The sequence below is a fragment of the Ursus americanus genome, chromosome 7 (assembly GCF_024610735.1).
Source record: "Ursus americanus isolate L20-20 chromosome 7, mUrsAme1.1.p, whole genome shotgun sequence".
NCBI lineage: Eukaryota > Metazoa > Chordata > Mammalia > Carnivora > Ursidae > Ursus > Ursus americanus.
The window spans coordinates 78,288,563-78,310,852 of NC_142133.1; the positions used below are offsets into that span (position 1 = coordinate 78,288,563).

General features: G+C 45.7%; 1 protein-coding gene across 1 annotated transcript; it reads left to right on the forward strand.

Annotated features, from left to right (window-relative positions):
• The first annotated feature begins 751 nt into the window (after positions 1-751).
• PDIA6 (protein disulfide isomerase family A member 6) lies at positions 752-22,198 on the forward strand. The gene is made up of 13 exons (XM_045776031.2): positions 752-890; positions 6,381-6,522; positions 10,376-10,433; positions 10,856-10,982; positions 12,297-12,403; positions 14,002-14,132; positions 14,526-14,640; positions 15,174-15,314; positions 16,331-16,415; positions 16,541-16,613; positions 17,787-17,945; positions 21,159-21,255; positions 21,735-22,198. Exons 1-13 carry the CDS (start codon positions 872-874, stop codon positions 21,801-21,803), a joined length of 1,323 nt encoding a protein of 440 aa, XP_045631987.1. The 5' UTR covers positions 752-871; the 3' UTR covers positions 21,804-22,198.
• The last annotated feature ends 92 nt before the right edge of the window (positions 22,199-22,290 follow it).

A 22,290-nucleotide genomic window follows, 5' to 3' on the forward strand; every position in this document is an offset into this window, starting at 1 on the left:
GCCTGCTACACTTAAAATATTTTACTTTCGCAAATTTTGCAAAACACATGACCACTGATTGCATTGCCAAGGCCCCCTCGCAGGGCAAGGAAGGAACCCCTGTACTGAGGAGCTCGGAAGCTGAAGCCCCACGGGCTTCCACAGAGAACCTGATCTATCAGTGAAAAGGTTTTGTAGTCAAGTGCCCTGGACGTGGAAACTTTCAAAGTAATTCAACAAAATAAATACGTGTTCAATTAGGGTATATACAGTACGTGCTTAGCAAGCGTTTCACTGAATACTCATCCGGTAGATGAGAAAGATTAGAAAAGAAAAATTAATATGTCACATAATAGGGTCCTAGATGTACTGAGGGCCTAAAAAAAGTTATCCTCCCTGGAGACAAAGAAGGTAAGGGGTGGGGAGTGGAGGGAGCAAGGGATGAGTGAGGGCTGGAAAGGGCTCATTAGAGGCCAGGGAGAGGAAGAGAGAATAAAGACCCTAAGATAACAAGAACCAAACACCGGACTCTACCGGAGGGAGGGGAAGTGCAAAAGCCCAGGTCGGGGTTGGGGGCTCTGGGGGCGACGGAGCAAGGAGAGGTTGGCCCGCCCCGCCCCCAGTAAGTCCCTCCTTCCGCCGCTCGCTCCGCCCTCAATAAAAAAATCAAACCGGGAACCTCTACCCGGCCGCCTCCCATTGGCTATGCGAATGAGCGAAGCTAGCCAGGACCAATGAGCCGCGGCCACGGCTTGGCGAGCGCCTTCCGGCTGGTCCTCGCCGCGCCGCCGGGCTCCTGCCTCACCGGCCGAGGGCGGGACGTGGGGCGGCGGGGGCGCGGCGCGCGGAGCTCAGGCGACGGCGGGACTACACGGCGGCCCGGGCGCTCGGCATGGCTCGCCTGGTGCTGGGTAGGCGCCGGCCTCCTCGTCTCGGGGGGCCGCCTGGGAGGTCCCGGCGGGGCGGGCGTGCGGCCTTGGCCGGAGCTGGGGTGGGGGATGGCGAGCCCGGCCGGCTCGGGGGTTCGGGGCCCTGCCGGATTCCGGGCGCGTGCGGCGGGGAGGCACGTCGGCGGGGCCCTGGCAGCCCACCCAGGGGAGCGTGGCGCGGCGGGGACGGGGAGCCCCGAGGCTGGGCGCGAACCCAGGGCGGAGGGCCCGCGGCGGGCGGGCAGGAGCCAAGGCCGGAGCTGCGTGGGAGCCGCGCGAACACCTTGATCCCTGGCGGAGGTTGGGGCCGGGGGCGACCTCAGGGTCAGGGCTCCCTTGTTCTGGGCCCGCTGTCCTGACGCTGGCGTGCGTACGGCACAGCCACGGGCTCACCACCTGTTCTATGGAATTCCCAGTAATGAGAAGAACTGAAATACCAGAACCCAGCCCTCGAATCAGGCCGAAGAGTTGCCTGAGATAGGGGACGGTGCCTTCCAAAAGCACGTTAAATGTGGTTGAACTTTCAAAAACTACATGGAACGCAGACTTCCATGAATTATGTAAATGCCTGTTTTAGAAACTACAGTGAGTGAGGTTGAGGATGATCCCGTCCCTGTTCTGGCTTCCCTTGGTCCCACCCAGCCCAGGCGCTCCTACCGGGCTTTAAGGGAACGCTCTGGATCCAGACCAGAGCACCCGTCCGCCCCTGCATTTACTGGCTGTGTGACCGGGAGCAATTTACTTAACCACTCTGGGCTGGTACTCCTACTCTGGGTTGTTGTCGGGATGAATGAGTTCATATAGGTCTCAAGAGGGTAAGCGAGATATAAATATTTGCTGTACAACCGCAGAGAGAACATAGAGGAGGAGAAGAGATTCCAGTCTCTGTTTAGTTTTCCTCGGGTGAATTCAGACTCGGCTGAAAGCGTCTGATTCTATCAATTAACTCATTATTTGAATAAGTGTAATCAACCTTTTGGGGGGCCCTCTTAGTTTCTGGATGACTGCTTTGGGATCATGTACTCTCGCTAGCAGGCGTGGGACAGAGATGTTGCTGATGCGGATTTATAACATCCTTCACTACTGTGGGGGAATAATGGGGAGCCACAGATGGCAAAACCATCTGCTCCCATAGATTCTAGACACTCGGATGTTCCAGTTTCCCATTGGTGCTCATTATCAGTGAGTGGAACTGCGATGTGCATTTCAGAAACAACAGTATTAGTCGAGATTGACCTACTTTATCATCTTAAGTGGCCCGGGGTTTTTTGTTTTCTTGAGGGTTTTCATAGGGGGTAGTTACTGGCTCTTTTCATGCTGTTGGAATTTATACATCTTTTAATGTTTTTCTGAATATTCAATTTCTTTCTAACCCTACTAGGTCATACTGCCTTTTAAGGAATTCATATCTTTATTATCAAGACATTTCTAGTGGAGAGCCATTTATAAGAAAGGGGAGGCTCTTATGAGAATTAGGCAAAACTTAAAGGCAGATAAGAACTCCAACAACATGACCAGGAAAAAAAAAAAGAAAAAGCCCAAGTCCATGTTATACTGATGTCATGACCATCTTTGTATGGAAAGGAAGCACATTCCTGAGGTAAAAATCATGGTCCGTCCCTTAGGTGACTCCAGCCTGCTTGTAACAGCCTGCTGTACCTAATTGACAGGAGAAGGGAAAAAAACCAACTCTCCTGCTACAGTCTACCTAATGACCCTCCTTGGGATTATACTAATGCAGTCTCCAGTCCTTTGGTTAAAAATTTGGATTACATAACCATGTTCTATCTCTCTAATGATGTGGCCTTAGGCAAGTTACCCTTTCTGTGGCTCCATTTCCTTGTCTAAAAATGGGCATGATGATACATAGCACATAGAGTTCTTAAAATGAGTTAATATGTCTTAGTTATTTAGACGGTGCCTGGTATCTAGTGTCATTTAAGCATTATTCATAGTTAACATGTCAGTTTCTGGAGAGTAGTTGGACAGATACATATATATCAAAATATTAGCTATTCCCCCATCCCCCCTGTAAGATTATCTCTTAAGGAAATACTTACATATATTTGAGGGGGAAGGAAAGTGTAAGAATTTTCGGCGTTAGTCTGTTAATAGTGATGACAAATTGGAAATAAATTCTTTTAGGGATCGATTGGCAACATGTTAGAGCCATTAAGAATGGCTATATAGGGGGTGAGGGTGATAAGGAATCCATTATAGAAAATGTAACTCATTTTGAGTGAAAAAAGGTTACAGAAAGGAATGTATGGTAAGAACACATGCCTATAAATACAATAATAAAGTTTTAGACCTCTAAATTGCATAGCGATGTCAGAATAGTCACCAAAATATTGCCCATTCTACTGGAACTGTTGATGGGTTTTCTTTTGCATTTTCAAAAATTCCACAGTGAGCTCAATGGATTGAACAGGTATCAATTCATGTTGATTTTGCAAAAAATGATAAATTTTAGAAAGTAGAGCTCCATGGAGGATTTTTCCAGGACCAGTCTTAAGTTCTAAGCTTATTCAGAATTAGGACTCTCTGCTTGGGTTCTTAATTTACTTGCTTTGTTAAATATGTCAAACTCCACTTAACCTTTCCTGCAGCAACGAAAAGACTATTGAGCAGCACAATCCAGTAAAAAGAATGCAAACTTTATATGTATTTTAAATATTCTAGTAGCCTCGTTTAAAAAGGTAAAAAGAAACAGGTGGAATTAATTTTAATATATGTTTCCTCAGTGTATATAAAGTATCTTTTTAGCATGTAATCAATATCAAAAATACTAATAAGATACCTTTTCCTCCCTACCAAGTCTTCAGAAATTAGTGCTTTTTATACCATCAGTACACATTGGGGCAGCCACATGTGGCAAGTAGCTACCGTATCGGACAGCAGCATTTATTGAGAGAGCCCCACTTTGGGTAGCCTGATCTCCATCCACATGCACCCTTCCCCACCTCTCAAAGTAGAAAAGGAGGTCATCCTATCCCAGGCTGCCCGTGTCACTGACTCCGGTTCCCTCCCTTCCTGATTCCAGGCATTTTGTTTCATTATTCCTCCACTTTATCTTTAACCTCTCCCACTCCCCATATTTTTTCCCTTCATGCTCAGATTTAAGAAGAAACCTTCTTTCTACCCCACATTTGCTTGCTTGCTTGTGCTCTTTATAAGAAGATTTGTTTTAAAGGCTTATGCGTTTTCATCAACTTGTTCCCTCCTACTCTGTCCAGTGTTTTGCAGATTGGCTGCTGCTTATTTTCACTACTCCACCACAACTGTCCTGGGCCCTAGGGATCTGTCATTAAATCCAGCAGTTAGTTTTCAGTCTCCTAGTTGATCTCCCAGTAGCATGTCTTACTGTTGCCCATTCCATCTTTCCCTGGATTTGGGTGACAGCACTCTCCTGGTAGTTTCCCCATCCACTGTCCACATTGCAGCCAGAAAACCCTCTAGAAAGCAAATCTGGTCATACCCACTGCATGATAACCTTTCATGTCACCCTTAATAAAGTTCACAGTTTTATTTTCATAAATTCCTACAGTATTAGCCATATCTATAATTCAGATGCAATATTATTTTTTCTTTCTTTCTTTTTTTTTTTTTTTAAGTAGACTCCATGCCCAATGTGGGGCTTGAACTCGTGTCCCTGAGATTGAGAGTTGCATGCTCTGGTCTGCTGACTGAGTCAGCCAGGCACCCCTCAGATGCAGTATTCTTTTTTTTTTTTTTTTAAGATTTTATTTATTAATTTGACATAGACAGCCAGCAAGAGTCAGCCAGGCACCCCTCAGATGCAGTGTTCTTTTTTTTTTTTTTTTTTAAGATTTTATTTATTAATTTGACATAGACAGCCAGCAAGAGGGAACACAAGCAGGGGGAGTGGGAGAGGAAGAAGCAGCCTCATAGCAGAGGAGCCTGATGTGGGGCTCGATCCCAGAACGCCGGGATCAAGCCCTGAGCCGAAGGCAGACGCTTAACGACTGCGCCACCCAGGCGCCCCCAGATGCAGTATTCTTGAACAATAAAATTACATTGTTTATTCATGACCATGACCTACTGAACCATTTTATCCTGAGCACTACGGAGACAACAGTGACTTAATGAGAAGAACTTGGAAATAGAAGTCAGAGACCACAGATGGGCCACTAGACGTACCTTTGTTTCCTTATTTACAAAAGAGGGATTATTCCTGCTCTGTAGTTAGTAATGCTGTGAAAAACCAAATGTTCTAATGTATTCGAGAGTGATTTGACAATTGAAAGTACTATGTAAGTAGAAGGTGGAAGATTTGGCAATGAAACAGTTAACATTGGTGTACACTCCTTCCAGAAGAAATTTACCAATGGGTTATTTTAAAAAGCTCCATTTAAAATCTTCCAAATTCTATCTGCAAGGCCTGGTGAAAATACGACAAAGATGGTGTACGCACACACGGCCTTAGAGGACCGGTCACTTTCACAGTTCGGTACAGCAGTAGATGAAATGAAAGAAATTATATGATCATCTTCATAGGTGCTAAAAAGAAAGTAACAGGAATTTCTCTAATATCATAAAGTTTTATGCTTCAGCCTAAAAGCCAGCAAATGAGAAAACATGAAAGCCAAGAACAATCCACGATTAAGCCTTGTTCTGGAGGTATAGATGCAATGCAATTGGAAAACAAAGTCCTATATGTATTTAAAAGGGGGAGGTGGAATTTTGATAGCACTACCAATTCAAAAAACTTTTGAGTTCTTAAAATATTCATAAGTAAGTTCAGAACTTGTTTTCTTATATAATTGTTAAAAATTACGTCTCAGTTCCTAGAGTAGCCACAGTGTGGCTGAACTGTGCTCTTAATAATACGACAAGACTCCATGCTCGCTTTATAACATTTACGTGAAAATTCTTTGTAAGCTCCTCCAACGGCCTTGCAAGTGCCTCCTGAGTGCCATGAATAGTGTTAGCAGAAGTAAAAATATTTATAAAAGCAATGATTGCCCTTGATAGAGTCCCAGTTTAGTAGAGGAAACAAATGATTTTTCCTTCGAAAGAAAGTAATAAAGGTAGTGTGCTAATATTGCAGCTGCATAGCACAAGAGGTAAATGCTGTGTGGGTTGCCCAGGGTCAGGGGGTAACCTCCCAACTTTTCAGCGTCCTCGCCCATAAAATGGCAGTAGTGGTATTATCTCACAGGGTGATTGTAAAGAATGAAGATGTTGGTGCATAGGCACGAGGTAAGAAATCTTTTCCCATTTGCAGCTCAAGAGATGAGAGTGTGGCCTCCGTGTCCTACTTGCTGTGCTCTGCACCAGGGGGAGTGAGATTCCAGGGGCTACAAGAGCAACAAGCAGGGGTGTCCGCTGGGGGTCAGAAGGACCCTGACCCGGGAGGACGTTGGGCAATTGGAGAAGACTCCCGTTGTCGAGTCTGCTGCCCGAGCGTGAACGCTTTCGCTCATGCTGTGCTTCGTGTCATTCCTGCAGGTCTCATGAGCTGCACCTTCTTCCTGGCAGCGAATGGTCTCTATTCCTCTAGCGATGATGTGATCGAACTAACTCCAACAAATTTCAACCGAGAAGTTATTCAGAGTGATAGCTTGTGGCTTGTAGAATTCTATGCTCCGTGGTAAGTACAAAGCCGTTGTGGGTTATGGATGGTACTTCATAAAATTAGGAAAAATATTATATGAAAGTGTGATTTTATTCAGTCATCTAGTTTACCTAGCTTACTGCTTGTTTAAAAGAAGTAGAGAGGGAAATGGGAGACACCCTGCAGTGTTGTCAGTTAAAGGCCATGGAGATTGAGTCCACTGGAAAAAAGTGGTTAAAGTGGCTAATTTGTTGAACAAAAGAAAATCTTTCTTATCATTTGAAGAAGGTATATCTCAATGATGAGGTAAGTAGGATCTTGATGGAAGGGAAACTCATTTATGCTGAAAGAATATTGGACACAGGAAAGGGAAGAACTAGTGATTGATCCCCTTCTGTTTCTTGAAGAGAGTTGCTTCCAGAAATATGTCATTACAAAGTGGTTTAATTTTAAAATTCTTCTCTTGCCATACATGCATTGCTGGAAAAAAAACCCTTGGGGAGTAAAGATGTAATTACCGCTGAAGTTAATGGTGCTCGACTGCGCATAGTCAAAGTACAGCCTTGCACTCATTGTTTATGTAGGTAAGCATATGATGCAAACAAAACAAAACCCAACAAATGCAAGTGTAGAACAGATGCATGGAAACTGCAAAATGTGCACGAGACCGCTACTTCTGTAGGCTAGCAGGCCGCGAGTGCCCTGAGGAGACCTGAGTCCCAGTCAGCTGTGTCCTGCAAATGACCTCAGGAAGTCCTTTTAGATGTGAGCTGCGCTCCCTACGCTCACATAGGGGGTAGTAAATGAAATTCTTGCAGATTCCTTTTACCTGAATTTTAGGATATGCCTGATGAAAGGTTTTCCTTTATTGCTTTAATTTTTTCCTTTGCAAGACCATGAAACTGAGTTTTGGAAACCCATTATCAGTCCTCGTGGACTATTTCACTTAATATTCAGTGTAGCAAATTAAGGTAAAACCCTCTACTTCTGTGTTGTCACGTTGTGAATACTATTCATCTGAATGCCTTTATTATTTTTTTTTATAGCTTCTCTTTTCTTTGTTAAATCCAAATGAGCATTCTGTATGGGTTAGTTTATTCGTATTAGTAAATATACAAATAGTAATTGTACAAACTGTTATATTGTTGAATGCCTTTGTGTGCAATTTTTACAAGTTAGATCTTTTTTTTAATCATTTATAGTAGGAGTAATTGACATTGTTTTGGGGAGCTACGATATAAGAGAATATACCACATTCTGAAACTAAACCAAATAACATCATTGAGAAGGCTGGATCTGGACCCTGTAGTTAATGGTTACTGTTACATAGCAGTTTTGTTTCCTAATGTTCTGGGGAACAGGAGGTCTCATTAGAGCAGGTGTTTTTCCCCTCTTCTTGTGTTTGGACTTGGCAGCTTGGTGAAGGCTTTGAATTCTTTCCAAAATAAAGGTTTGCTATTCCCTGATCTAGTCCAACCTCTTCATTCTATACAGAGGGAGGCACAGAGGGAACCTAAAATATTGAAATAACGTTACCGAAATGTGAAAATAAATCTTGATGTGGTTATATAGTACTTGTTCACTGGGACAGTAGATACCAAGATCCAGCAGCAGCTCCAGCACCTTGACAACACAATGGTGAAGCAGTGATGAGCATAAACGAGGTTGGAAGAGAAGTGTGCAGCTGTGGTAGTGATCTGAGAGTAGCTGTGAGTTTTCATTTGTGACAAGTGGTGTGTTGTGAATGTTCATCGTTGAAGGAAAGCCTTCATTTCCATTACAAGTTAGCAAAATAGAGGTGTTCGTCTCCCCACCCCTCCATCAATAGTTCCTGGAGCCCCTGAATTTTTATCCACAAACCCTTTGGGGGTCTGTGGACCACAAGTCAGAAACCCTTGGGTGAAAGATGTGCCGTGTTTAGATTTATATGGCATTTTGATCTGTCTTCGCTATGCTTCATATTGAAATTAAAGGGAATGTACACTCTGACAGTCTGATATGAGTCCTTTCATAGAGTAAACTGAAATTAAAGAGGCACAAAGTCCTATGAAATTTTGACTCCTGGACCTCTAAGTAGCTCATGTGGATAGCAAAGATCCTAGATAGAAGTTTGTAGAACCAGCATTCCAGGACATTTCCCCGAAAATCCTGACTTTTAAAATATAGCTTTGGCCCCCTGTGGAAGGTGATAATATATAGTGATTAAGAACATGGGACCTGGGGCGCCTGGGTGGCACAGCGGTTAAGCGTCTGCCTTCGGCTCAGGGCGTGATCCCGGCGTTACGGGATCGAGCCCCACGTCAGGCTCCTCCACTATGAGCCTGCTTCTTCCTCTCCCACTCCCCCTGCTTGTGTTCCCTCTCTCGCTGGCTGTCTCTATCTCTGTCAAATAAATAAAAAATCTTTAAAAAAAAAAAAAAAAGAACATGGGACCTGGAGTCACAGACCCCTGTCACCAGACGACTGCGTGATAGTGGACAGGTTTCCTAACTTGGCTGCCTTTGTGTCCTCATCCGTGAGATGAAGATAATAAGGCCTGGCTTCAGCATTGTGCCGATGAAATGAAATGGCATTTGCTCATTAGGTCCTTAGAAATCTAGTTAGGAGACTTGACTTTATTAAGAAACAACAACTAATCACCTATGGGTAAACTGGCTACGGTGTCTTCATACAATGGATGTTATTCAGCCATGAAAATGAGCAGTAGAACGTCTACAACCTCGATAAATGGTATAAATGTAACAGGTTTGTGTATATATAACTTTTTAAAAGCACTCATCTGTATATGTTTTGTTTCAATAATTTATTTCAAATACTGTTCCCTAAGAGATTAGAGTTGTTTTTCCTTGTGTTCTCATCTCTCTCTCTTGCTCGCTCTTGCGTTTTGTTTTTTTTTTTAAGATGTTATTAATTTATTTGACAGAGAGACAGCCAGCGAGAGAGGGAACACAAGCAGGGGGAGTGGGAGAGGAAGAAGCAGGCTCATAGCAGAGGAGCCTGATGTGGGGCTCAATCCCAGAACGCTGGGATCACGCCCTGAGCCGAAGGCAGACGCTTAACCGCTGCGCCACCCAGGCGCCCCTGCTCTTGCTCTTTTATCACCACCTTGTGGGATCAAGTACTGCCCAGCTTGCTAGGCTTACAGATCTGGGATTACATGGACGTTTTTAGCTCCACATGCTGCTGTGGGAGCCGAAGAGCATTGAGATTTAGGCTCTAATACAGATGCCTCGTGTATAGAATGAAGAGGTTGGACTAGATCAGGGAATAGCAAACCTAAATGGGCTTAAGGATCACTAGTTGATCTTACTAAAATGTGGGTTCCTGAACCCCTTCTCTAGGCGTTCTGATTTCATGGGGCCCAAGAATCTGCATTTTGCCTAGCCTTATAACTCAGAGCACACATTGAGGTACACTTGACAGGTAAATGCTAAAGTCCCTACCCAGGGATAGAGTTACAAATGACAGTTTAAACTCTTTAAATATAATTTAGTTAAACAGGAATTTGGAAACTTTTTAAATTAGTATATGAAAAAGGATTCTAGTAAAACCTTAAAATGGTGAGTTCCTTCTCGTCACCGCTCAGGTTTTATTAGTGCATGTGCTCCCTGCAAGCACCCACCCTGTGCAAGTCCCTCAGTAGACTGTTGGTGGCGTATTTTTTTTTAAGATTTTATTTATTTATTTGACAGAGAGCACCAGCAGGGGGAGCAGCAGCAGAGGGAGAGGGAGAAGCAGGCTCCCTGCTGAGCAGAGAGCCTGACTTGGAGCTTGATCCTAGGCCCCAGATCATGACCTGAGCTGAGCCACCCAGGTGCCCCTGGTGCAGAATTTTTGAATTGGGGATCAAAGACATTAATTGTTGCCTTGTGTTCTCATCTCCTAAAAGGTGTGGTCACTGCCAGAGGTTGACACCAGAATGGAAGAAAGTAGCAACTGCCTTAAAAGTAAGTTTCTAAGGTGTGAATGTATAAATAAGTAGGCAACTGGGCTTAATGTAGGATAGGACGTTAATTTGCATATTGAAGCTCAGAACCCTTGTTCTGGTGCCAGAATCATATAGGGAGCCAAGGGATAATAAACATTTAATTTTTACCTTGTCTGTTTTTGTTAATTCAGTTTTCCAGATCAATGACATAGTCATGATAATTCTGGGAGCTGCAGAGGTCCCCCCCAGGGCTGACTTATATTTCACCCATCATCCCATGTAGAAATGATTTTCCAGGCTAAAGCCCTCGTTTGTTCTGTTTATAAACCTAACCCTGCCCTTTAGTATCTGGTCCCTGAGTCTGCAAGAATCAAATGGTGGGTTTTTGTGGAATCTGCTCCAGTTGAAAGAAAAATTGATAATACTTTCATGTCTTCCCAGGATGTTGTAAAAGTCGGTGCAGTTGACGCAGATAGACATCAGTCTCTAGGAGGCCAGTACGGCGTTCAGGGGTTTCCCACCATTAAGATTTTTGGCTCCAACAAAAACAGACCAGAAGATTATCAGGGTAAGGACTTTTCCTAACTATTCCATTCCCCTGGTTGGAATTTTAATTTGAGCCGGTAGGTAAAAATGAGGAGCAAGGACCTGTTTGTTTTTGTAAATAAAGTTTTTCAAAACACAGTCACACCTGTTCTCATATTGTCTGTAGTTGATTTCACACTGAAATGGCAGCACTGAGTAGCTGCAACAGACAGAAAGGCCCGCCCAGCTGAAAATCAGTACTGTTTGGCCCTTCACAGAGAGTTCGCCAACTCTTGGTCTAGAGTGAGAAAACCCTCTCTTTCTTGCTAGTACATTTCTTATTTTGGTGTATTTCCAGGTAGATGGCTGGAAGGGGCGTGGTTCAGGGGATGGTTCAGGATGTGGAGATAGAGAAGGAACAGAAGGCTGTGTGATGTGCAGGGCTTGCCCTTCTGTGTTAGGAAGTGTCGGCCAGGGCCGCAGAACGACACGATTCGAACGTATTGGGAGTGTTACTGTTCTGTACATTCTTTCTAACGTCAGGTCTGATAGTGTTCTCAGACGTTTTTCTCTCTTCCTTGGCACTTTGATAAGAAACTATTTTTTAAAAAATATGAAATTTTCCAAAGAGATTTTATTAGAGTTTTGCCTTTGAACTCTGAAGATAGCCTCATGGCCTATATTCTCTGCACATTTCTGAGTCTGTTAATAGTCCTGTGACTTTTCCTTGAGTATATAGTTTTTGGTTAAATTTCCAAAGGCTGTTGTCATGACTGAGTTTCAGTTACAGGGTTTGTTACTTCTTGGATTCAAATTAAATTCAGCTAGAGAACCCAACGAAGCCTAAGATAACTGTGTTGTAAGCAAGGTAGAAAAAAGAGGCCTGGATGGCTTTCCAGTTATGTGGCTTCAGACACTTCATATCCTACTTTTTCCACATCTTTTTTCTCTCCATTATCGTAGAAATAGTTTCTTCTGTTTTTCTCAGCTGGTAATTTGTATTTAGAAACGTTCTCTGCTTTCTTAACTAGATAATACGTTTCTTCTTCATCCGTGTACATGTTGCACGTTCCGTAAACGTTTGTGAGTTCCTCTTACTTGTAGATGGTAGTGCTAGTGAGCAGGAGGGTGTTCTTGTTCACACTAATAACCTAACACTGAAGAAGGGGAGTTGGTTTTCCCAGTGAAAAGTCTAGTGCAAAATGCATTGTTGGGAGAACTTGGCTCTGTGTTAAATACACGTGTGTACTGTTGGGTCTGTTCAAATATCTGATAAAGCGGACAGATGTAGGTAGTGTCCTGCAGGCACGCAGCTCACCACCACCTGTCCGTCTCATGGTCCTTTGTCTTCCTGTAGGTGGCAGAACTGGTGAAGCCATTGTAGATGCTGCCCTCAGTGCCCTGCGCCAGCTCGTCAAGGATCGCCTTGGGGGAAGGGGTGGCGGATATAGTTCTGGAAAGCAAGTAAGGCTATACAATGTTAATTTTTAATGTGTGCGATGATTCTGATGCCACAATATGGGCTCCTTGTAAGAGGATAGATTTTTTTTTTTTTAAGTCATTACTATTGTAGATTAGTGAACTTTCAGTTAAAAAAATAATACGAGGTTAGATCAGTTGATGCCAGAGGGAGTCAGCCAACTATCCTGTTCATTTGCCCTCCTCAGAAGTCACTAGTCCCAGGGCATCTTGTCACAACTGTAGGCCAAGAACCAGACCACAGAGGGGTTTCCTCGGCCCAGCGCTAAAGTGGAAGAATTTGAGCTGTAGACAGAGAAAGAGCTCCAGGCCAGGGGAGCCAGGCTCTGGGATCCTATGGCCTTTGCAGTTCAGAGTAGAGAGAGAAAGAGACCAGATGGGCTTTGGGCAAAGACAGATGAAATTTGAATGATCTCTTGGCCTATATCTGGCAGTCAGCCTAAAGTCCTGTAAAATTCTATATAAATGACAGGGAAGAAGAGAAAAGTTCTTGTTCCGTAGATTGGTATTTTATTTATTTATTTTTAAAGATTTTATTTATTTATTTGACAGAGAGAGAGAGACAGCCAGAGAGAGAGGGAACACAAGCAGGGGAAGTGGGAGAGGAAGAAGCAGGCTCATAGCAGAGGAGCCTGATGTGGGGCTCGATCTCGGAATGCCAGGATCACGCCCTGAGCCGAAGGCAGACGCTTAACGACTGAGCCACCCAGGCGCCCCCGTAGATTGGTATTTTAGATGCCCATGTATGAGATGTGATGTTTAACCATGAGGTACTTATGTTCTTGGGAAGAGGCATTACATTCTCACAGGTAGAGATAAAATGGCCCTTGACTCTTAAATAAGAGACCAGTAAAACTAGCTTCCTTACACAGACGAAGAACTTACCCAGAGATCCCACGCTCTTGCCTTTTATTTCAAACTCTGACATTTAATGGGCACAGTTGTCTCCCCTACCTCCATGGCTTTTGGCCCAGGCACCAGAAAGCAGTAAACAGAACTGACTGCTTCTGAGCTTTGGTAGTCAAGAAAATTCTTTGGGGCACCTGGCTGGTTCAGTCGGAAGAGCGTGCGACTCTTGATCCTGGGGTTGTGAGTTTGATTCCCACGTTGGGTGTAGAGAGGACTTTAAATAAAACTTTAATAAAAGAAAATTCTTTGAAAAAAGGATGCAATGTTATATTTAGCTCTCTTGAATGGTAGGGACTTTATCTATGGGCAGGTAGCAACTGTGGTATGTTTAACATCCTGGAATGAATGAGCAGCTGTGCCCAGTCTGAATTAGAGTAGTGTCACTGGGTGGTTCTGTGAGCCATGTGGGGTTTCTCTTAACAAAACAGCAGATGATAGAATCGAGGTGCGTGTGATAGCTTATACTGTAGGTACTGGTGATTGACAGTAAACACTGCTTAATATGAGAAAAACTAATAAGGAATGTCCCCAATCTGAGTAAAATAGTTTTTACTTGAAAGAAAAGCTGCAAACTTTGTTAAGATGTGGGCGAGATTGTCAAATAGGTCATTTAGAACAGGAATAGTGTGCTTTCTGGCCATGCGTAGTTTAATATTTAATGTCACCTGTGACAGGGGAGGAGTGAAAGTTCAAGTAAGAAGGATGTGGTTGAGCTGACGGACGACAGCTTCGATAAGAACGTTCTTGATAGTGACGATGTTTGGATGGTTGAATTCTATGCTCCTTGGTGTGGACACTGCAAAAAGTAAGCGCTTTTTACCAAGTTCTTTGAGTCACGGTGCTTTCAGTATAGTCACCTTGCTTGCTTTGAAGAAGCCGACCCAGACCCAGGTATAACCACCAAGATCTCCAGAAAGACTCTGGACTCTAAATGATTGTTACGCATTGGTATTAGGGCCAAGAGTATCTTCTGTCGTGTTTTCGGAGATGAGCAGGGAGCCAGCCTCCCGATTTGGGGAGGGCAGTGACAAAGGCCCTGGAAGGGAACGTGAAAGGGTAGCATCACTTTGTGCCCCCCACACACATACACACATTGTGGGTCCAAGTGTGATTTCACTGGACTGGGCAGAAATGCACACATCAGCTTAAGTGTTTGTGCCAAGAGTTAAAATAGTAAAGTGCGAATATTTTTCTGTAGCCTCGAGCCAGAATGGGCTGCTGCAGCTACAGAGGTAAAGGAGCGAACGAAGGGAAAGGTGAAGCTCGCAGCCGTGGACGCCACTGCCAGCCAGCTGCTAGCCAGCCGGTACGGGGTGAGTGTGTCTTCCAGTATCTTCTCGTTTCTTTGAGAAATAATGCCGTATTTGCACCTGTTACTTCATCCAGTATTCCAAGCCTCCCTGTGTGGTGGGAGGGGAGATGTTTGGCCATTTGTAATGAAACTAAATTACTTGGTTGTTAAAACTATAAAGTCTTCAACCCAAGACTGTCTTTTTTTTTTTTTAATCCAATATCTAACTGTTTCCGCTGTGCTTAATGCGAATCTTCAGCTTGCCCAGGCTTTGACAAGTCGCTAATATTGCTTTTGAAGTTGGTCCATTTGTTCTAGAGCAGATAAGTTGTATTAAGTACATATGCAAGTTTGGAAGAAGACTTGGCTCTGCCTGGTAGGTAGACTGTTAAAACCGTCTGATTAACAGACCTTTATGTCTCGTCCCTGATCACTGATGCAGGCTGGGGGTATTGTTATGTTAAATTACTTATAAGGTAGTTTTAGAACCCTAAAGATTATTTTATTTCTTATTAAATGTTAATTTGATTTTGTCTTGTCTTTTCGTTTTAATAGATTAGGGGATTTCCTACAATCAAGATCTTTCAGAAGGGAGAGTCTCCTGTGGATTATGATGGGGGGCGGACGCGATCTGACATCGTCTCCCGGGCCCTGGATTTGTTTTCTGAGAATGCCCCGCCTCCTGAGCTGCTGGAGGTAAACCGCTTCCGTCACTCCAGTCCAGTCTGATGGCGGGGGCACTAAAGCAGTAATGACACTTGTTTTGTCTTTTCAGATGAGCTCTTTCCGTTCTGTTTTAAAGCGCTCTCTTTAAAGTGGTGTTGTGCTTTCAAGTGGGGAAAACCTGTCTGATAAATTGCTGCTTTTCATAACTTTAGTGCTAAAATAATTACACCATCAGGACAGGTGTACCAAGCTGCTTAAAAACAGAATGCATCCATCACGCTGTCATCGTTCTCCAAGTAATAGCTGTTATTTGCGGAGCACCTAAGCGTGCGACAGGCATTGTGCTGGTTCTTTTTTTTTTTTAAGATTTTATTTATTTATTCGACAGAGATAGAGACAGCCAGCGAGAGAGGGAACACAAGCAGAGGGAGTGGGAGAGGAAGAAGCAGGCTCATAGCGGAGGAGCCTGATGTGGGGCTTGATCCCATAATGCCGGGATCACGCCCTGAGCCGAAGGCAGATGCTTAACCGCTGTGCCACCCAGGCGCCCCTGTGCTGGTTCTTTTATGTCTCTTTCTCTCAGTTAATTCTCACATGAATGCTTAGAGGGAAATACTGCTTTTATCTCCATTTTACCTGAGGAAACGGAGGCACAGAGAGCCTCAAGTTCTCATAAATATATAATATGTATATATCTGTTTAGCTAAACAATTAAATGTCAGAGCCAGGCCACACCCAGGCTCCGTCATTTCAGAGACTGTGTGTGTGTGTGTGTGTGTGTGTGTGTGTGTGTGTGCGCGCGCGCAAATGCCTCGCTGGCACCCCAGAGGGAGGGCTTAGGGACAAATCGCAGAAGTCTGTCACAGAGCAGAGCTGTTCTGGGGCTGCAGTGCATACAAGGCGGTCGTATTCAGGAGGAGTCGCTCGGTCTCGTGAACTGCTTTGCTCTTCAGTGAACGTGATGATGCTAAGTCTTTATTGTCAAGCTGACCTTTGGGTTTTGTGTCAGTGGCCTTCCAGTCACCCCTTGTGTCCTGGGCCCACAGATCATCAATGAGGACATCGCCAAGAAGACGTGTGAGGAGCATCAGCTCTGTGTCGTGGCCGTGCTGCCCCATATTCTGGATACTGGTACGATGAACAGAGGCTCCCTTGCCATTGCTCTGTGCTCCCCGCTCTGAGAATGCTTTCTCAATTGAGGGATGTGACGGACTCCTTTATCTTTACCTTGAAAAAATTCTGTCTGTTTAAATCAGGAGCTGCTGGCAGAAATTCTTACTTAGAAGTTCTTCTAAAGTTGGCAGACAAATACAAAAAGAAAATGTGGGGGTAAGTTGTTATTGTCGCCGTATGATTTGGCTGGGAGTGCATCGCACTCCCGAAGTATCTGGTTCCCACTGTGTTTTCCGTAGGATGGGTCCCTGTTTCTCTTTGGCATTTTTTTTTTTTTAAGATTTATTTATTTATTTATTAGACAGAGAGAGACAGCCAGCGAGAGAGGGAACACAAGCAGGGGGAGTGGGAGAGGAAGAAGCAGGCTCCTAGTGGAGAAGCCTGATGTGGGGCTCGATCCCGGAACGCCGGGATCATGCCCTGAGTCGAAGGCAGACGCTTAACGACTGAGCCACCCAGGCACCCCTCTTTGGCATTTTTTTTTGATCTGAGAGGTAAATAATAATTATCATCCAGAAGGAAAAGAATGCAGGTCTCTTCTTTATAAGACACTCATCTGTGCCACGGTGTACATTTTTCTCACAGCAGTCGTGTTAAGTGGGGGTTGGGGTCCCAGCTAGCGAGCAAAAACGGAGTCACCTACCTGAACTCTGGGACGGCTTCGAAGGCCAGAGAAAGAAAGCGTTAGTAGAAGTGTGTTTTCTTACCCTTTTCCAAGTGAGGGCTAATACAGGCAAAGTTTGAAGACAAAGTATGTCTGCCTCCTGTTGAACTTTCTAATTCTCAGTCTCCCTCCTGCCCCTGCCGTCCGTGTCAGGTGACCGGGCGCCGCCTCCCTGAGTTCAGCTCAGGATCATGTGCCTACCGGAGAGCGCCTTCCGGCGGCCTCTACTCTTGCCCGTTGTCGCGGTGGGGTAAAGAAATGCGGCTGAGCACGTTTGTAGGTATTGAATATAATGACATACCAGTAAGTTCTGCAAAGAAGTTGTTATACTCGTAGAGAGCGTGCATAATCCTCCAAATATTAGTAGCGTTTCAGGTATTAGAGACAGAAAATTCACCAGGTTTAGTGGACAATATTTCAGGGGCTGGGAGGAAAATTGTGTAGATTTGGGGGACTCTGGAGGTACAGTTAGGGAATATGAGAGAAGTGTAGTTAAGAGCACATCTAGACTACGTTATGTTTGTAAACTTCCTTTTTCTTTCTCCATTTCATTCCATAAAATATTTGGAGTGTAATCTTTTTTTTTTTTTTTTTTAATACCTGCTAATTAGATTTCAACTAATTTGAAAGGGATCTTTACCCTAAAAACCAGCCTGTTTTTCTAGGTGGCTGTGGACCGAAGCTGGAGCCCAGTCGGAACTTGAAAACGCATTGGGGATCGGAGGGTTTGGATACCCCGCCATGGCGGCCATTAATGCACGCAAGATGAAATTTGCTCTTCTGAAAGGATCTTTCAGCGAGCAAGGCATTAATGAGTTTCTCAGGTAATTTCTTGCTTTCTTGAGTTGTTTTTGTTTTGTGGCTTAGTTCTGTGCTGGTGTGGGTTTAAAACTAGGTTTATGTAGACCAGGCAGTAGATGGAATTCTTTTGCATTGGCATGCTGGGTAAGAATTAGATGTTGGAGTTCTAAATCGTCTTTCCGTAAGCGCTGTGTTCTCTTTTCTGTGGAAGGATTCTGTAGAGTGATGGCCACCTTGCCATTCTGTGCCATTGGCATTCAGCTTTTCCTGATTCTCATAAAAGTTTCACGGGGCCGGAAGGAGCCCTTTCTCACCCGTTCCCACTCAAGCACGCTTTGCGCCCCTGACCTCAGGTAGTATGGCTTCTGTTTCTAGCCATTAGCTCTAGAAGGTACTTATGTGAAAACGAGCACACTTATGAAGTGACTCCAGTTAGGTGTAGACAACATGAGAGGCTCCCAAACTCCAAACCCAGTGTTTGGAGCTCTCTGTCTGCCCTGCTCTTCAGCTCATCTAAAACTGACTTAATCGCCTTGCAGCCAAACACAAGGCGTTGGCGCTGCACGGTTTCGTGGGTGTGTGGCGGTTGGGTTAATGCCTCTTCCTCGTAACTATGACTTTCACAAAGGTGAACCTCTTCGACCCAGACCTTGTCTCTCTCCACTACTGTAGAGCTGATACTAAGCTCTTGGCGAATAGTTGATTAACACATACTTCATATATTTTATGTATTATATACTGTATTCTTACAATGAAGTAAGCCCCGGAAGAGAAAATATAATTAAGAAAATCAGAGAAAATTCATTTACATTACTGTAGTGTAAAAAATCTGTGTGTAAATGGACTCGTACAGTTCAGCCCATGTTGTTCCAGGGTCAGCCATACTTAGAAAATGTCGTCCTTCTTCAACAGCTGATTCCAGGGTCAAGAACCGTAGGAAATGTGTGAGGGTAGTAACAAGGTTGAACCTTTGGACTCACTTAACAGGAAATGACGGGTTCTAACCCCAGCTTTGAGTTTATTCACATTTCTTTTCAACTAGTTTTCCTTTTTTGGTTTGTTGTTGTTTGTTCGATACAGAGGAGGTTAATAGTTCGTGGAAAAGGTACGAAACAATAGCATATTGTCGTCAACTTGAGACCATTACTTTTGTGCTTGAGATCAGATAGGCCACTGGTTCTCAAACTTCGTGTCTTGGAGACAGCAGAAGACCTCAGAACCCACCCCGTTACCAGGGAGACAAGTGTGTAGTAACAAGTAGGAAGGAGACAGACTATGTGACAGCGTACTTGTTTCTCGTCACATACGACTCTGGCTTTCTGAAGAGACGGACCGTGCAGAGCACGTCCCCACTGAGGGGCCTGCCACAGACAGACGGGGCAGGGCTGGCAGTGAGGTGGTGCGCACACCTGCCAACACGCGCGCGTGGGAACCACAGGCCTGCGCGGTCTGGCTCTTGGAAAACCAGAGAGAGAAATGCCCTTGGTGTAAATGCACAGTTTGTCCAACTGCCCGTGGAAGTTAGTGACAAGGAAGCTGAAACTGACCACTTAGCGATGTGGGAGCAGGAATGGAAAACTGCAGTCAGCCCAAGACAGCCTTGGTGATTCCTGGATCTTCCCCCGAAAGCTTGTTATTAAAGTGTTCCTCGGGTGTAGCGGCCAAAAACACAAGTAATGGGATCGTGCACTGGGCACCCAGAAGCTGAGGAAAGGACTTGAGTTTTCTGTCGGTGCATGGCCGTGCATGGCCGTTCAGTTTGCTTGAGGCAGCAGCTGTGTTTCTCGGAGCTCTTCTAGAAGAGATGGTAGCATTTAGCCCCTCAGGGGAAATGGTGGCACAGGGGAGGAGCATGATTGAGCTAATGAAACTTTTTTTTTTTTTAAACATTGAACCCTGCCCTAAAGGCATAGTTCCCTCGGAATTTTGTTCCTGTTTAAAGGAGGCGGGGCGTCTTTCCTGAGCCCTGTTGGCACTTGCCGCTGCCGGCCTTCCAGAGGAAGGGAGCAGCTCTCGTTTAGCACCAGCTCCGTGCGTCTTGGCATTTTATGGATGAAGACACTGATGTTCAGAGATGTCAAATAACCTGATGCAGGGTGCTGCCCTAGTAAGAAGTAGAACCCCCGGCTTTCGTTTTACTGTTCGTGTGCGTTTGTATTTCTTACGTAAGCCAGAGCTTGGCCTGGCCTTGCCCCTTCGTGGGGAGTGGAGCCGCTCTAGCGCAGCGTAGAGCGCCCGTGTGAGACGGCGGTCTGACGTGCTGCCTGACACCCGAACTCCGCCCAGACAGCACCCTGCCCGCCGTCCGCTGACGGCTCGGTGCGTGGCGGCGAAGCGCGGCCGCTGGTCTGTGTTCTGAACGTAACCGTCTTCAGACATCACGGTTTCTCGACGTCGGCACCCGTGGCGTTTTGGGCCAGCTCTTTGCCCTGTGCTGAGAGAATGTTTAGTATCTACCCTCTAGACGTCAGCTGCACGCCCCGCACCCACGTACGCACACACAGCTGTGACCGTCGACATTGCCAGCTGTCCCCAGAAGACCCCCCAGTAGCACATTGTAAAAAATGCGGAGTAGCCAAAGGGGGGCCTCAAATTCGCAGTTTTCCCACGCTGCCAAATAACCGTCGGACACACAGAGGAGCCCCCCCCGTTCGGTTTCCCGCTTTCCCCCGGGGTCCCCGCACCTTCGCCAGGACTTGCTCTTGTTAAGAAGAGCCCTGCGCCCGGTCAGCGGCTGCCTCGCGTCTTCCTGGTGAGATGTTCGTCAGAGTCGCGCAGGCCGGGCCCGCCGCGCTGGTGCCCCGTAGAGCTCTTGTCTGCTTTAAAGCGGGGGGTGTGACGCTGCCCCCACGTCCCCAGGCCTGCGGCCGCGCGCTCACGGCTGAGGAAAGGGCCTGGAGCTCGGACAAGAAGCCCGCTCTCGTAAGGCGTGCCGAGGGTCCGAAGTTCGTCGCCAGTTCTGTGACTCGAGGGTCCGGGTGGCGCCTGTGTTCCACGTCGGCTTTGACAGTTTGTGTACTTAACTGGTGTTTGAGCAAAGTAAGTTTTTCTTGGTTATTGGTGATAACTGGTTCTATCTGATGCCAAGGCCCGAGTGACTTCCCGCCCGGTTGCACTGTCGTCCCTGCCGGTCAGGAGCGAGGGCTGCCAGGCGCCGCTGCGGGAACCTGGCACGCGGGCCGGTTTGCACGCCCGTTTGTTGACCGCGCCGCGCTCGCTGTGCTCGCTTCCCGCAGGGAGCTGTCCGTCGGCCGCGGCTCCACCGCCCCCGTGGGAGGCGGCGCTTTCCCCGCCATCAGCGACCGAGAGCCTTGGGACGGCAAGGACGGCGAGGTGAGTCCCCGGGGCGGGCCGCGTGCGTGCCCGCCGCCTGTAAGCCTGGAGCCGCGGCGCGATGTCAGAAGCGTCGTGGCAGTGGATGTTCTTGACAGAGACAGCGGAGACACATTTCAGTAGTGAGGTTCCTTTGCTGATTATCGCCCCGAAACCGAACACTTAACTTGGAATTCATTTATTCTGTGTCTGAGAAACGCAAAATGATAGCTTTGAAATGAGCGTTTCTCGCACGCTTCTGCCCCTTCCTTCCTCACAAGGACAAGCTGAACAGCAAAGAGGTGGTAATTTGTGGACCTCCCACTTCACCTGAGCTTGCCCAGCTGTGAAGTAATAGGCGGCGTTCAAAGCAGGAGCTGGAGGAGGGAGGAACGGGCTCTGTAACCTGGGGCATCTCTAGAAACGCCTGCTCCCTGGTGAGTCCGAGCGCTCCGAGCCCTTCCGCCCCTGCGACGCCTCACGGCAGCTTTGTTTTCCAGCTTCCCGTGGAAGATGACATTGACCTCAGTGACGTGGAGCTGGACGATTTGGGAAGAGATGAGCTGTGAGAGGCTTGGCACAGGCTTCAGTTTTCTTTTCTTGGGAGCAGATTTGCCCAGCAGTGAAGGAACATTCTTCACAATCAGATGAGTCTACCAGTGGCCTTTTCAACCAAGAAGTAGCACTTGATTGGTCTTGTGAAAACACTGCAACAGTGAACTTTGCATCTCAAGAAAACAATGAAAAATTCTATGAATTGTTGTAGCCAGTGAATTGGGTTGTATTCTATCAAGTAATATTTTGAGGAAAACTGATGGGCTGTTGACGTATTTTTCCCTCCCTCTGACTGCTGCTTGAATGTTCTTGGAGGCTGTTTCTTATGTATTAAGTTTTTTAATGTGATTCTTTCGTTTGAATATTAATGGCTTTTTTCCATTAAAAAATAAAATAATATTTTGGACAATGCCAATAAATGTATGATATTAGTGTCCACATCATAAAATCAGAGTCTGATGGTTAGCCAGTAAATGAATATAATGAAGGGGTGACCCCGAT